This window comes from Labeo rohita, unplaced genomic scaffold (genome assembly GCF_022985175.1).
Source record: "Labeo rohita strain BAU-BD-2019 unplaced genomic scaffold, IGBB_LRoh.1.0 scaffold_945, whole genome shotgun sequence".
Lineage (NCBI taxonomy): Eukaryota > Metazoa > Chordata > Actinopteri > Cypriniformes > Cyprinidae > Labeo > Labeo rohita.
The window spans coordinates 14,611-31,419 of NW_026129904.1; the positions used below are offsets into that span (position 1 = coordinate 14,611).

Below are 16,809 nucleotides of genomic sequence, written 5' to 3' on the forward strand. Positions count from 1 at the left end.
TGACTAGTGACTAGTCTTTGTGTGGATGTCCACAAAACTTGAGTTTCTTAATGTATATAAGTATAGGCTATTTTACAAAGTAAAATTTAAAAGATGAAAAAGAGGAATTAAGAAGAATCAATAAATTATGAATAATTTATTTCTATTGTGTAAATAATATGTAATCATGTAATCCATAAAACAAATAACTAGAGTGATTACGAGTATTTTAAAATGTAATTACATGTACTTGATTTTTGGAATCTAAATACATAATCCAGATTACATGTAATCAGTTACTACCCAGCTCTGGTTATTTTTATCAAGTATCTTGACTTTTTAATATGGTATTTAAAATACAGTCAAATACTTGCTTCAGTCTGTGATGAGCACAGTGGGAAGTAGGCTAACTTACTTTAGTTTCACTTTCTGTTATTGACAGAAAATGGAGGAATAATGTAAGCACATTAAAATGCTACAGGCCTGGCAGTACAACAAAACTTAGTCTCTTTTCGCAATCTAATTAATTTTCATTTTTGCTATTAATAGCTTCGTTTGAGGTACTCAGAGCTATCGAGTATCGAGTCTCTTCTGGCGTCAAGCGCATGCAGGTTTGCACAGGACAGGTAGTTGCGTTCCAACCATTCAAAATGTCGGAGGAATTGTTTCCAGAGCCAGAATGGCTATCTGAAGAAGTCAAAACCGGGGTGAGTTATCGCCTCATGGACTCGTTTATTTCAAGCTGCATAAACGTATTCATAGGTTAAGCAAAACATGTTTTAAAATGTACATTTAGAGCTGTTTACGACAACAAGTTGAGTCGTTAACTTGCTTCAGCATTATACATTGTGTTAAGTAAGTGTAATTAAAACTTGCATTGGCATAGGCTATATATTTTTAACACAAATATGAGTTTGCCTATTTGTTTTTACCCCCCATTTTAGACGACCATCATCGCGGTTACTTTTGACGGTGGAGTTGTTCTTGGCTCAGATTCGCGTGTGTCGGCGGGGTAAGAAAGACTTGTGCTGTAGTTTATGTGAAGATGTAGCCTAGATTTGCACCCTACAAGTTTATTCAGTACAAAACTTTTTACTGGATGTTTAAAACATCAGACTGCTTAGGCCTTTTACATTAAATAACAAACTCATTGGAATTTTACTTTATAAAACACAGACACACAGTAGTATCATTCACTGAAGATTATAGTAATTTATTCAGTAAATATTTGAAATAAGATTCATAGAAAAAAAAAATATATATATATATATATATATATATATATTCTTTTGAAATTGTTCTCAGGGAGTCAGTGGTGAATCGGGTAATGAACAAGCTCTCCCCTCTCCATGACAAGATCTACTGTGCTCTGTCTGGATCAGCAGCTGATGCTCAAACCATTGCTGAGATAGTTAACTACCAACTGGATGTGCACAGGTATATATCTTCAATGTCCTGTTACACTCTGAGTCTAAGCAATGTACTTACTCAATAGCGCAATGATTACCAAAGGGAACATGCCTCATTTACAGTATCTCATAAATGTGCTTAATAATGTATCTTAACAGTATTGAGGTGGAAGATGACCCACTCGTGTGCTCTGCTGCTACTCTGGTGAAGAACATTTCATACAAATATAAAGAGGAACTATCAGCACATCTTATTGTTGCAGGGTGGGACAGAAAAAAAGGAGGACAGGTTAACTCATTTTTGGTTTTATAACAAAATGTGTGTGTTTGGTTTTATTACAAATGTGTATAGCAGACCATTTTGAAATTAATTGTTGATTTAAAATATTAAAATAAATTAGTATTGTAAATGTGTTAATTTGTGCTTCTCACCAAACAGGTGTATGCGACACTGAGTGGTTTGCTGACCAGGCAGCCTTTTGCTATTGGTGGCTCTGGGAGTTTTTACATTCATGGGTTTGTGGATGCAGAGTACCGGAAAAACATGACAAAAAGAGAATGTCAAGAGTTTGTAGTGAATGGTAAGTTTGTCAGTGCAATATACAACTGCATACATGAAAAATGTGATAATTTAAAACAAGAGAAGGTATTATGTGATGAATGCGAACCAATCATAGCATGCATTATCATTTTCCAAAGTGTATGTTTTGCTTTTAGATTTTAAAAGATTCAACACTACACTGTTTAGATTTCTCCAATAAGAGCCACTTTTATCAATGTGGTTAATTCATCTGTGACATTATCTCTGCCAAGAGACTGATTGTATGTGGACTGCAGCTCCTTGGAAGTGCTGCTTTTCATACTTTCTTGAACTTGTACTTATTGACTGTAAACCAATGAAGATCAGGCCAGATTGACAGGAATTCATATAATTCTAAAGTTTTTTTTATAATCAGTGTACCGGTATCTATTAGACATGAAAGCCTTTTCCTCTCTCTCTCTGTAGCTCTCACTCTGGCAATGGGTCGGGATGGATCAAGTGGAGGGGTTGCATATGTTGTTACCATTGATAAAGATGGAGCAGAAGAGAAGTGTGTCTTAGGAAATGAACTACCCAAATTTTTTGATCAGTGAATTAAAGGACATTGCTCAAATTGACATAACATGTATACTTGTAACCTACATACAGCAGGACAAAATACTGCATAAATTGCAAAATTGTCTGTATCAGTTCTATTAAAAACACAAACCCTTTGTCATACATTCTTTGTTCTATTTTTTTTAAAGGTTTGATAAACTAGAAAGTACTAGTTGTATAATTCTAACACAAAAATCCTTTCTGTCGAATATTTAAACAAAGTCAAAACAAAATAACAATGCAATGCACCCTTTTCACTATTCCGGTGTTCTCAGAGCTGATGTCGTTATGCTATAGTTTTGTAAACCTCTATAGTGGTGAATGGGAACTACTAATTATTACTACAACTAATAATACTAATAAATTATACATATGTAATTGTAGCATTCCCAATAGCAAGACAAAATAGCGTTTCTTTGACTTCCCAAAAATAGGAAGAATACTGAAAGATTGATTACACTGGTCAGAAGAGAGAAAGATGTCAACTCCGTTACTCAAACGCAGCAGTGTTCACCAGTTTTCTGTCAGTAATGCCAAGGTAATAAAACACAATGTAGGGTAACCGTGTACAGACAATCGAAATACCTTAAATAAGTTGTGTGCACGTCACTCCTTCCTTACCCGTGATTTTTGCTCCACACATGTTTTAGCATCCTCTTTAATCTTGTAAAATTTCAAGGATGTATGATTCTCCAATCTGAATATATAGTACAATGTCTATTTTTAGGGGTAAGAATTTCACTTTACCCTCTCTCTTTCACACTGAATATTTTGTACTTTCATGACTGTAAAACTGAACACTGATATTTGTCATCTTTAGTCAGTGCTATATAAAATGAGAAATGTGCACTGTGCTTACTGGTTACACTTGAAACAGTGTTTAGATAGCTAAATGCATCAGCATATTCATAATACAGTTTATTTAGAGAGTGAAATTATGAAAGAAAAAAAATTGTTGGGAGATATAGGAGGAAAATAAATACTGTGATAAAATTGCTGATCAGTGTTATGTACAGATAAATATTCTTCATTTCAATTGTCAATGAACTGTAGGCTGTAATTCTGCTAGTAAATTATACTTTGTACTGTAGCAGGGTTTACAATGAAGAATTAAACTAAAATATTCATATAACATGGCTTTTTAACATTTGCTATAAGTGGTTGCTATTGGTTAGGCTATTGCATTGCGGAAGAGTGTTTCAAATGTACTATGGTACTGTTTCAACAGTACTTGCTGGTTTGGAACAAATGCACTTGTATTTATGAGCTAATCTATTTGTAGATATTATTGATCTTAATTTTATTTGTAGACAGCTGATAGAAATAGCACATTAAATAGCATGGTTCTATAGGCCTAACTAGTTTTTGTGTGGTAACGTTAAAAGCAAGAAGTGTTCCAACTGTACGTTCTACCCTAGTGTTATAATTGTAGCTACACTATTTAAAAAAAGAAAAAATGTACTAGATTTACTATGTTAATAACTGGTAAGGCATCATCACAGTCTGTGAAAAGGGTTAGGTTAGCCATTCTTACACTGGACCCGTTCTCACTAGAGAACAACTAGATGCTTATTAGTATGCATATAACTAACATACTGTTTGTTTATTAGTACTTATAAAGCACAGGATTATCTATTCATTTATTCTAAGAGGTCATATTTAATCCTAACAATTTCCTTACTAACTACTAATAAGCACGAATTTAGGATTTTACTGAGGGGAAAGGTCGTAGTTATTAGTTAATAGCGAGATTTAGTCCCAAAACCAAAACGTGTGACCTAATGGACATATCTAACACAGCAAAATGTAGCTTGCTCAAAAGGTCTCAGTTAGTCTCTGTTATTATTACTCGTCATCAATTGCTAGGCAGAAATGAACGAGTCAGGCTGTAAAGCAAGTTTTCTTCACGGAAATGGAAACGTTGTTATCCCTGAACTTACAATAAAAAATATGTGGATAAAAAAAGTTCAATTATTTGTCCCTATAATATGTTTTATTAAAAAAAAAAAAAAAGAAAAAGAAAAAGAAAGAAAGAAAAAAAGGGAACAAATATTCACAGTAGCTATAGGTTTATTTGATAAGCATACGGTCAACATTTCTGTGGAATAACTGACTTGATTTGAGATTAACGTTTAAATTTGAACGTATGAGCAAAGCGCTGGCTTTTGTTAGACTATGCGTTGAAGGAAAATCCCTTATCCTGTGAAAATGAAAGTAAAATAATGTCGGTGTCTTAAAATGCCCCGGCGCTGTGTGAAGAGAAGATAACCTCGCACACCGTAGTAAAGGGTAAAACGTTAGCGATAGGAAAACTTTAACCGAAAATCGTCTTTTCTAGAGCGTTTCTAGTATAACTGATTTATACCCGCAACATGCATAAAATTTTGGTGTTCGCTTGTGTATTGTGTGTAGACATAATAATAGTTTACACTCTGGACCTCGGAGAAACTTTTCTTAAGTCTCGTACAAGAAATCTTGACTATAATCTGTTACGCCAGTGGGCTGAATCTGGACTGCGATGCACACTGCTGTACACAGGATCTATTTTATGCAAAGATGCAGCTGATCCACATATACGTAGATGGATTACGGTCCACTGTTTTATCGGTTCGGTATACGAAACCGGACGCGTAGCGCTGTTCGACAACTACCGCCTTGGTAAATATAATTTGTGGCTCGTCGGTACTGTCGCTGCTGCTTTAGCTTGTCTTTTTTGGGAGGTAACGCTGCCGGACACCAATGGAGAGAGTAACGGTAAAGACCGCAAACAGAGGGCTCGAGTTCTCTTCATCCGGGTCATCTGTTTGTCCAAACCAGACTACATATTATTGTGTGGAGCTTTTGTCTTTCTGACCTTAGCTGTGCTATGTGAGTATTTCGCTGTATTTAGGCCTAAAATAAATATATAATGTAAACCTGCTTTGTAAAGTACTTTGTACCTGTTTTCAGGTGAGATGTTCATCCCATTGTACACTGGAAATGTGATTGACATCTTGGGTTCACATTACCAGTGGGATAACTTTAGATCAGCCATCTTTTTCATGGCATTGTTCTCATTGGGAAGGTTAGTACTGCAAAATATGTGTTTGGTTTTACAAAATGGCTTATTTAATAATATACACAGATTTTTGTTATTCCCAGTTCTTTCAGTGCCGGTTGTCGTGGAGGCCTGTTCATGTGTGCAATCAATAGCTTCACTTGCAGAATTAAGGTGCAACTGTTTGGATCCCTTGTCAGGCAGGACATTGGCTTCTTTGAGACCATCAAGACAGGTAGATCTAATCCAATTTCTGGTGCATTTACTCACAAGCTGTAGAATTAAGTTATCACCAGTGTGATGCCCTTTTATGGACTCATTGATTGTCTTTTTAGGTGACATCACATCTAGACTGTCTACAGACACTGCTTTGATGGGTCGGGCTGTAGCCCTGAATGTCAATGTCTTTCTGCGGACCTTGATTAAGACCCTTGGCATGTTATATCTGATGCTGAGCCTCTCATGGAAGCTTACACTACTGATGCTGATGGAGACGCCACTGACAGGCTTGCTGCAGAACATATATGACACGCATTATCAGGTGGGATTGACAAAAATGAATACCATGATAAATGATGGATAATATTTTTTTTTGAAATGTTATTTGTCAAGTGTTCATGCTCTTTTTTAGAGGCTCTCAAAAGAAGTTCAGGACTCCATTGCACAAGCCAATGAAACTGCGGGGGAGGCAGTGTCAGGAATTAGGACAGTAAAGAGTTTCAAGACAGAACTTGGTGAAGCCCATCGCTATGATGTCCGTTTGATGAAAACCCATAATCTTAAGACCCGACGGGACACAGTCAGGGCAATTTACTTGCTAGTTAGGCGGGTTAGTAGCCTAGTTGAATTTATACTTTTATCGTTATAGCCCATTGATAAAAGTCCCTATGTATTTATTTTCTTTGAAGCAGATTTGATGATATGGAACTGCATTACATTTCTTTCTGACCGTGTATGTGGTTTTCAGATGACAGAATTGGGAATGAAGGTGGCCATGCTTTACTATGGGAAACTCTTCATCCAGTATGGACAGATGAGCACAGGGAATCTTGTCTCTTTCATCCTCTATCAGTCAGACCTTGCGAGAAACATCAGGGTATATCTGTGTTTCTTTTAAAAGAAGAACATTTAAAAGAATATATCTGGTGATGTAGAAATTAGAGAAAAGTTGCATCACCTAAATCTGCAACCCTTGCCACCTAGAAAAGCATTAAGATAAAAGAAGTAAAAAAATATTTATCCAATTCTATCTCAGACCTTGATTTATATCTTTGGAGACATGCTGAACTCAGTGGGTGCAGCCGGTAAGGTGTTTGAGTACCTGGACCGAAAATCTGAAGTCAGTATTGATGGTAACCTGCAGCCCAGTGATCTGAAAGGACACGTCAGCTTTCAGAACCTCACCTTCTCGTATCCCAGAAGACCAGATCACAATGTGTTAAAGGTACAGTGTTTAGACCTTAAAGTGTTACTCAAAGGGTGTCTTCATTTTTTTATGTTTTGGTATGTTGCTGCCTTATGTTAAGCTGCCTTAAATTACTTTTTTCCTACATCAATCTACACTCCATGCACTATAATGGCAAAGCAAAAAAAAGGTTTTTAACATCTTTGCAAATTTATTAAAAACGTAAATGATTCCACTGCATAAGTATTCAAACCTTTATCTGGGACTGAAATGTAGCTCAGGAGCATTCAGAGTACTTGTAGATGTTACTACACTTCGAACGAAGTTAACCTGTGGCAAAGTCAGCTGAATGGGTGTGATTTGGAAAGGCACACACATCTAGGTTTAACAGTTAAAAACGCATATCAAAGCAAAAACCAAGCCCTGAGGTCGAAAGAACTGCCTGTAGAACTGAAGAGACAGGATTGCATCAAGACTCATCAGAGTAGAAGGAAAGCTCAACACAGCAAAATATAGAGACAGCCTTAATGAAAACCCAGTCCAGAGCATTCAGAACCTCAGACTGGGCAGAAAGTTAATCTTTCAATATGACAGTGACCCTAAGCACTCAGAAAGAGTAGCTTATAGACAACTCTGTGAATGTCCTTGAGTGGCCCAGCCACAACCTGGGCTTGAACCCAATTAAATATTTCTGGAAAAACCTGAAAATGTGTGTCTGCCCCATCCAACCTGACGGAACTTGAGTGGTGAAGAGGTGAGGACAAAAATGGCAGATAATTGCCAAATGCTGATGTGCAAAACTTGTCGCATCATAGCCAAAAAGACTTGAAAGGCTGTAAAGGTGCTTCAGCTAAGTACTGAGTTATGGGTGTGAATACTTAATTTCCAAAACATATTGTGTACGCTAATGCTAAATAGAAAATGTAATGTTGTTAATCATGATGGTATGTACTAGGTTTAGCATATATTTGTAATATTCAAAATAATTACCTTATCTTTTAAATTTTTTTTTTCAGAACTTCTCTCTGGAATTGAAGCCGGGTCAGATGACCGCTCTGGTGGGAATGTCAGGTGGGGGAAAGAGCACCTGTGTGAGTTTGCTGGAGAGATTCTACCAGCCTCAGCAGGGACAAATTCTGTTAGACGGACAACCACTAGAGAATTTCCAGCACAAATACTTGCACAGCAAGGTGACTACTTTGAAAGAACAAACCCATGTTACTGTTGAACTGTAGATTATTTACTATCTGTAAATTGATTTATAATAATCTCTCTCAGATAGCAATGGTGGGTCAGGAGCCTGTACTTTTCTCTGGCACTGTTCAAGACAACATTGCCTATGGTCTGCCGGGCTGCTCAAAGGAGAAAGTAAAGGATGCTGCCAGCAAAGCCAATGCTCATGCCTTTATCTGCAAACTGGAAAATGGCTACAACACAGGTAAATGAATTGCTGTCACTGTCATTTTCGTATTTGTGTCAGTGGCTACACTCTTAAAAATAAAGGTGCTTCATGATTCCATAGAAGAACCTTTTTTGTTTAAATGGTTCCATAAAGAACTTTTAACATCTGAAGCACCTTTCTGTTTCACAGTAGTGATGGGAAGTTCGGATCATTTTACCGACTCGGACCTTTGAGTCTCGTTCAGCAAAATGAACGAATCTTTTTTCGAGTCATTTCGTTCATTTCGTTCATTTTAGCAAAATATAATTAAAATGTTACCTGTTACCTCCCTAACACATCTACTGCACAAACGTTGATCACACTTCAAACAAAACAAAACTATAATGCTATAAGAAACAGAAAATATTAATTCATTGTTTACCTGGGTCTTTAGTCTATGATTCGCTCACCTCGCCTCTTATCTGACAAGTTTTCGGGTTTGAGTCGTTCGTTCATCACCTGACAGCCCAATTACCAACGCAGTCTGAGCCGGAAAAAGAATTGATTAGTTCATCTCTTGAGTCTTCGGGTTTGAGTCGTTCGTTCATCACGTGACAGTCCCATAAGCTTAACCTATGCAGTCTGAGCCGGAAAGAGAATTGATTAGTTCATCTCTCGAGTCTTCGGGTTTGAGTCGTTCGTTCATCACGTGACAGTCCCATAAGCTTAACCTATGCAGTCTGAGCCGGAAGGAGAATTGATTAGTTCATCTCTCGAGTCTTCGGGTTCGAGTCGTTCGTTCATCACGTGACAGCCTCATAAGGTGAACGAACGACTCTAAAAACCCGAAGACTCGAAACAGGTGAACTAATTCCAGTACAGAACCTAATAGGATGTTGCGCATGCGCGGCTGAACGAATCACTCCCCGAGACGACTCGTTCGTCCCGAGTCACATTAAAGATTCATTCAAAATGAACGAATCGTTCAAGAACGACCCATCACTATTTCACAGAAGGTTCTTTATAGCGAAAGAAGGTTCTTCAGATTATAAAAAGATAAGAAAGAGATGGTTCTTTAAAGAACCTTTGACTAAATGGTTCTTTGTGGCACCAATAATGGTTCTTCTATGGCATCGCTGTGAAGAAACTTTTAAAGCACCTTTATTTTTAAGAGTGTAGGAAGAAAATTTGTTATTGGTAAATTCTAAATGTACATGTACATCTTGCCTACACCCCAACAAGCTTTGCCTGAAAAGCTTTGCTCGTCCAATTGCAAAACCCAGCCTGGACTAGCATGCAAATACATGGACTTTACATTTAAAGTAATTTTAGAATTCCTGATATTATCAGCAATTCTGAATGTTTTTTTTTTTTTTTTTTTTTGTAGCCACTCCATTAATTGATTGATAGGAAAGGTTTTAGAAGCTTGGTCCACTTGCTAGACCAGCATAAACCAGCCTTTTATTCCACTCCATTTTTATTGGATAAGGAAGGGTTTAAGTATGGTAAAGGTGTTTTATTAATTGCCACAGTCCTCAAATCCTGCTTTCTTTGTCAGACGTGGGAGAGCGTGGTAATCTACTTTCAGGAGGTCAGAAGCAGCGCATCGCTATCGCCAGAGCTCTGATCAGACAACCTCAGGTGCTCATACTGGATGAAGTTACCAGCTCTTTGGACACTGAAAGTGAACAAATGGTAAAGTATGGATACTGCAAAGGCAAAAGTATATATGCTATCACAGTCTCCTTTAGTGCTGCTATTAAAATATTTCTTGCATATTTTGTTATTCTACAGGTTCAACAGGCCCTGGCATGCTGCCCCACCCAGACCTTGCTTGTGATTGCTCATAGGCTGAAGACCATTGAGAAGGCAGATCAGATTGTGGTGATTGACAGTGGGGAGGTGGTGGAGCTGGGCACACATCAGGAACTGATGGACAAGAAAGGAAGTTACTATAAACTGAGAGAGAGGCTCTTTACTGATGATAACACAGCCAACCAAGACACTGAGAAACCTGATGCTGTAAAAGTCCAGAAGCCTATGTTGAAATAATGTGCTTGTTCAGAATACAAATATACACTACCAGTCAAATGTTTTTGAACAGTAAGTTTTAAGAAGTCTATTCTGCTCACCAAGCCTGCATTTATTTGATCCAAAGTACAGCAAAAAGAGTACGATTGTAAAATATTTTTACTATTTAAAATAACTGTTTTCTGTTTGAATGTATAGTTAAAAATGTAGTTTATTCTTGTGATTTCAAAGCTGAATTTTTGCATCATTACTCCAGTCACATGATCCTTCAGAAATCATTCTAATATACAGATTTGCTGCTCAAAAAAACATTTATTATTATTAGTATGTTGAAAACAAAAAGGTAGATTTTTTTCAGGTTTCTTTGATGAGTAGAAAGTTCAGATAAACATAATTTATCTGAAATAGAAATCTTGTATAACATTATAAATGTCTTTATCATCACTTTTGATCAATTTAAAGCTTGCTAAATAAAAGTATTCATTTTTATAATTTCTTTCCAAAAAAGAAATAAACAAATTATACTGACTCCAAGCTTTTGAATGCTATAGTGTATAATGTTACCAAAGCTTTTTATTTCAGATAAATGCTGATCTTTGGATCTTGGAACTGTTTTAAATATTGATAATAATAAAAAACAAGATGTTTCTTGAACGGCAAATCAACATAATAGAATGATTTCTGAAGGATCATGTTACACTGAAGATTGGAGTAATGATACTGAAAATTTAGCTTTGATCACAGGAATAAATTACATTTTAAAATATATTAAAATAGAAAAATTTTATTTTAATTTTATTTTTTAATTTTACTGTTTTTGCTGTACTTTGGATCAAATAAATGCAGGCTTGGCGAGCAGAAGAGACTTCTTTAAAAAATATTAAAAATCTTACTGTTCAAAAACTTTTGACTGTGTACCATTACAAACCTTTGTAAATAGGGACATACAATATAAGAGAGGACATTATCCTTTAATGTTATTACATTTCTAAAACTTTGAACTGTGGACTTGTACATAGAATAAACTCAGTGACGATCATCAGTCAAAATGTTTAATCAACAAACAATGTTGATGAATGTAAAAATTTTGGATTTGTTTGGTGTTGTGAATAAATGTGAATAAATATTGGGTTCTTGCTAATCCAGTTTTTGTATGTTTGGTTTATACAGTCTAATTTCAAATTTTAGTGTCATCACTACCTTGTCGTGGAAATTTGTTTTATTTCATAACTGTACTGAATGAATCAGCTCATGCCATGTGTTTAAAGGGATAGTTCACCCAAAAATGAAAATTCTGTCATTAATTACTCACCCTCATGTTGTTCCAAACCTGCAAGACCTTAGTTCATCTTTGAAACACAAATTGTTATTTTTGATGAAATCCGAGAGCTTTCTGACCCTGCATAGACAGCAACGCAACAACCACGGTCAAGGCACAGAAACGCAGCAAGGACGTAGTTAAAATAGTCCATGTGACATCGGTGGTTCAACCGTAATTTTATGAAGCTACGAGAATACTTTTTGTGTACAAAGAAAAAAAAAAAATTCTTCTCTTCCACATCATATCCTCTGCTATTATCGAGAGTACCACAATGCATCGTGTGTTCTACGTCAGCAGCACCACCATTTTATGCTATTATAGAGGGGGGTTTGCATTTATATCACGATCTGGTCAGTTACCCAGATGCACAGCCATACTACCGATACTCGGATGTAAACAACAGCATGGATTGCATGGTTAATGTACTACTGAATATGTTGTTCTGCTCATTTATGCTGTCTAAACCACAGAAAAAACGCGTCGAAGCTGTTAAATCATATAGAGAAGGACTTAGTAAGCAGGAAAGGGAGCAATATTTTGACAAACCTTTTGTTCCTCAGACAGTTTTTTGCACTCTTCTCCTTGATTTGTTATAACCTTTGGCAGTCTATAGCACTTCAAATGATTTTCCTGGCCTGACCGATTAGTACAGCCCAAACCATGATAATAACTGATCACTTTCAGCAGCAACAATCAGCAAAATATGTGAGTTTCATTCAGTTCAGTGGCATTGTTTACGTTCAGTGCCATATACAGTGCCCTCCACTAATATTGGCACCCTTGGTAAATATGAGCAAAGACGGCTATGAAAATAAATCTGCTTTGTTTATCTTTTTGATCTTACATAAAAAAAAATCACAAAATGCTAAGCTTTCATTGAAGTAAAACAATTAAAAGTGGGGGGGAAACTTACGTTATGAAATAAATGTTTTTCTCCAATACATGGTGGGCAAAATTATTGGCAACCTTTGAAATTATAATGAGTAAAATATCTCTGAAGTATATTCCCATTCAAATTTGCATTTATTTAGCACACTAGAATGACTAGGAGTATGATATTATCCAGCCAGACTTCCTGTTTCAAAGGATTATAAAGGCCAAATTCCCTTAATCATCCATCACAAGGAATAAAACCAAATAATATAGTTCTCATGTGCAGAATAAGATTGTTGAGCTTCACAGAATAGAAAGTGGCTGTAAGAAAAGAGCTAAAGCATTGAAAATCCCAGTTTCCATACTTAGCACAATAATTAAGAATTTCAATCATCTAAAGATGTTACGAATCTGCCTGGAAAAAGATGTGCGTCTATATCGTCCTAATGCATGGTGAGGAGGAGAGTTTAAGTGTCCAAAGACTCTCTAAGGATCACAGCAGGAGAATTGCAGAGATTAGCTGAGTCTTGGGGTCAAAGGAAAATTGAAACGGCCCCTACATCACACATATTGTTGTGGGGGGTTTTATGAAAAATCCTCCTTGCTCATCAAAAAACAAACTCCAGCATATTCAGTTGTCAGGCACGACTTGGTCAGATGAAAAAAAACCTGGCAGCAAACCCACCAGATGGGTTTGGTACAAAAAGTACCCCATGCCCACTGTTAAATATACTGCTGGATCTTTAATGTTGTGGGCTTATTTTCCTGCCAGAGGTCCTGGACATCTTGTTCAGATACATGGCATCATGGATTCTAGCAAATACCAACAGATAAAAAATCGAAACCTGACTGCATCTGTTAGACGTTCTATAATGAGCTGTGGTTGGATCTTCCATCAGGACAATGAACCAAATCAAACAAATCGACACAAAAATGTGTCACTGAGCATAAAACGAAGCTTCTGCCATGGCCGTCCCAGTTGCCTGACCTGAACCCTATAGAAAATGTGTTAGGTGAACTGAAGGGAAGCACCAGCATAGAGCTGGAAAACTGAAGGATCTGAAGAGTTTCTGTATGAAGGAATGGTCTCTGATCTCTTGTCAGGTGTTCTCCAAACTCTTCAGGCATTAAAGAAGAAAACTCAGAGCTGTCATCTTGAATAAAGGACATTGCAGTAATTGGGTGCCAATAATTGTGGTCAACATGAACTAGAGAAAAACATTTATTTCATAATGAGATTTCCCCCCTGCTTTCCATTGTTTTACTTTAATGATAGGTTAGAATTTTGTGAATTTTTTTGAATGAAAAATTCAAAGTATATACAATGCGGATTTATTTTCACAGCCACCTTTGCTCATATTTACCAAGGGTGCCAATATTAGTGGAGGGCACTGTATATCACCGATTGATGACGCTTTGTGACAAAAACTAAATTAAATAAACTAAATACTGCTCAATCTGCTGCTGTAGCAACTTATATTTTTGAATTTGTAAAAAACCTTTGTTCTGAGTTAGCATAAAATTAATGTTTTAAGAATCAAGGTCAAAAATAGTGCACAATTGGTTTTGTGAAACCATGTGACTTTCTTGCAATGCCTAAGCTGCCAGTCCTGTTTGCTGGCATGCTGCCTGGCAGCACCTTTTTGTTATTAAAATAGTCACCCTGATTTGAATATATGTCAATGCAAAATACACAACACACTCACAAAATATACGTAAATGTTATTTAATGTTCTTCATCAGTGTTATATAATCATAATATAAAAAAATGTATTCATATTAATAATAACCTTAAGCATTTAAGTGCATTAAATGTAACTAAAGAATAGCAACCCAACATAAGCTCTTCCTGCTTTATTTGAAAAATAAAGTCATAAAAAATAAGTCTGACCTCATTTCATAACCAATAAAGCCAACAGTGCTACTTCAAATTACCCTTATGCAGGTGCACATTGCTAAAGATCAATATGCAAGAACTAAATGTTAGATTTTCATAAACACAAACTATTTTTAAACAAGCTGTCGGGCAGTTTTGACAAAGACACATTTGATTGTTATTTTGGGCTGTGTGGCTATATCACAAGATCAGCTACAAAACAAGCACACCCTGTTTAGCTGGAAAGTCTCTACTGTTGTTTCACCTGGTAACACATTTGTGTGTTTGGCTTGGTGCTTGGCTGTACCTGGCTCATGCCATTTGTCCCACCCACTAATGCCATTTTATGACGCCGCCCGTGGTCCACCTGCCTCAAAATGGCTGCCACCATTTTTAAATCATGAATACATACCTTCATGATTTATAGACCTATATATGTTTTCCTACACTATAAAAAACATGTTCCTGTGGTGATGAATAGTGGGTCTAGATTAACTTTGTAACAGCATGTCTGACATTTGAGCAGATTTTGGTACCTAACAAGCTTCACTGTAAAAAGTTTAGTAGAAAGGGAATCAATATTACTGTTTGATTTAAAAAAAAAAAAAAATCAAGCAAAAATAGAGAGACCACCTTTTCACAAATCAAAATTACAATGCTTTAAACACCACAAAGGCAGAAAGGCTAAAGACTGCTGTTTTTTCACCTAACAAGGATGTTATAAAATTAATGAAAGGGGGGGAGGTTTAGTTTTTCTAGAAAACAAAGAAGAAAGTGAATGGCCATTAATGAGTTAAGCGTTTGCACATTGTACCTGGCAATGAAGGTGCACATTTGGTGGTTTCATGAAATCACGTGACTTTCATGAAATGCCCAGGTTGCCAGTCCAGATTATTGGCACCATTTTGTGATTGTCGACCATTTTGTGACCTGAAAAACAAAAGCCAAGCAGGTGATAGTAAAAGGATCTCATTACATACGAATCATAGTATGCTCTTCAGCAAGGAGAGTGATAGTGTGCATATATGCACATATTTTTTTATTTCACATCCTGAGAATGACAAAACAGCTTTGCTTTTTCAGTGCTTGTTTCTTTTTTACTAAACAACACCATCATTTAATATTCTTTCACTTCTTACTAGTTTGTTGTCATGATAAATCAAATAATTTCCCCTAAATTTTCTGCTCTATTGATAGGTCACTTTATTGTCTAGATGGAAAGTACCTGTTGTTCTTGTTTGGGTATTGTAGGTCTGTTTTGCTCGCTGCGTGGTTATGCCTGATCTTGTGGCACGCCTATGGTTGCGATGTTGTGTTTTATCACCCTCTGTTGCCAGCGGGACAGACATGACAAGATGGTCTCCGCTTTATAACGATGCATGCTAAATGGCTGTCACTATTTTTTATTAATGCATATATTCATGATCTATAGACCTTTGGATCTGTTTTCCTATAATATGAAAGCATGTTGGTGATAAACAAAACCAGTCAACAGGATCAATTTTTTAAAATTGAGATTTATACATCATCTGAAAGCTAAACAAATAAGCTGTACATACATTCATGTATGGTTTGTTGGGATATGAAAAAATTTAGCTGAGATACAACTGTTTAAAAATCTGGAATCTGAGGGTACAAAAAAATCAAAATATTGAGAAAATCGCCTTTAAAGTTGTCCAAATGAAGTTCATAGCAATGCATATTACTAATCGAAAATTAAGTTTTGATATATTTACGGTAGGAGACTTACAAAATATATTCATGGAACATGATCTTTACTTAATATCACAGTGATTTTTGACACAAAAGAAAAATAGATCATTCTGACCCATACAGTGTATTTTTGGCTATTGCTACAAATATACCCTTGCTACTTAAGACTGGTTTTGTTGTCCAGGGTCACATATATTGTTTGAGTACATTTCGGTACCTAATAAACTGTGAACTGTTATAGTTTAAAATGAACCTATATTATCTTGTTGCATAAAAAACAAGCCAAATGAAAACTTTACACACCAGAAAGGCAGTAAGATAACTTACAGGAATACTATAAAGTTATTTAAAGGTTGGGTTTTTTTGTGTCATGAACCAAAAAAAAAACAAAGCAATGAGTTAGCAATGGCTGTGAATGAGTTAAGTGCTTGCAAAAAATTGTATGCCAGTGAAGGTGCACAATTGGTTTCGTAAAAATCATGTGACTTTCATGAAATGCCCAGGTTGCCAGTCCGGATTATCGGCACCATTTTGTGATTGCCGGCCATTTTGTGACCTGAAATAAAAAAAAAAAAATGCTTTGCCAAGCTCAAGTGATAGTGAAAGGATCTTGTCACATACGAAACTCAGTCTATTCAGTAAGGAG

The 16,809-nt window shown here is 36.2% G+C and overlaps 2 protein-coding genes and 1 long non-coding RNA gene across 3 annotated transcripts; 2 read left to right on the forward strand and 1 right to left on the reverse strand.

Moving 5' to 3' along the window:
• The first annotated feature begins 401 nt into the window (after nt 1–401).
• psmb9a (proteasome 20S subunit beta 9a) lies at nt 402–2,649 on the forward strand. The gene is made up of 6 exons (XM_051105256.1): nt 402–686; nt 924–991; nt 1,285–1,416; nt 1,548–1,677; nt 1,828–1,969; nt 2,395–2,649. Exons 1-6 carry the CDS (start codon nt 585–587, stop codon nt 2,520–2,522), a joined length of 702 nt encoding a protein of 233 aa, XP_050961213.1. The 5' UTR covers nt 402–584; the 3' UTR covers nt 2,523–2,649.
• A 2,057-nt stretch (nt 2,650–4,706) lies between these two features.
• tap2a (transporter associated with antigen processing, subunit type a) lies at nt 4,707–11,509 on the forward strand. The gene is made up of 11 exons (XM_051105255.1): nt 4,707–5,394; nt 5,476–5,590; nt 5,668–5,798; nt 5,899–6,104; nt 6,195–6,392; nt 6,531–6,659; nt 6,819–7,007; nt 7,985–8,158; nt 8,247–8,406; nt 9,908–10,044; nt 10,144–11,509. Exons 1-11 carry the CDS (start codon nt 4,899–4,901, stop codon nt 10,399–10,401), a joined length of 2,193 nt encoding a protein of 730 aa, XP_050961212.1. The 5' UTR covers nt 4,707–4,898; the 3' UTR covers nt 10,402–11,509.
• LOC127162479 (uncharacterized) lies at nt 9,909–15,765 on the reverse strand. Its single transcript, XR_007827363.1, has 3 exons — nt 15,676–15,765; nt 15,265–15,380; nt 9,909–10,027 (listed from the first exon to the last, which is right to left on the reverse strand). It is a non-coding gene; the product is annotated as an uncharacterized LOC127162479 (long non-coding RNA).
• Nucleotides 15,766–16,809: the final 1,044 nt, after the last annotated feature.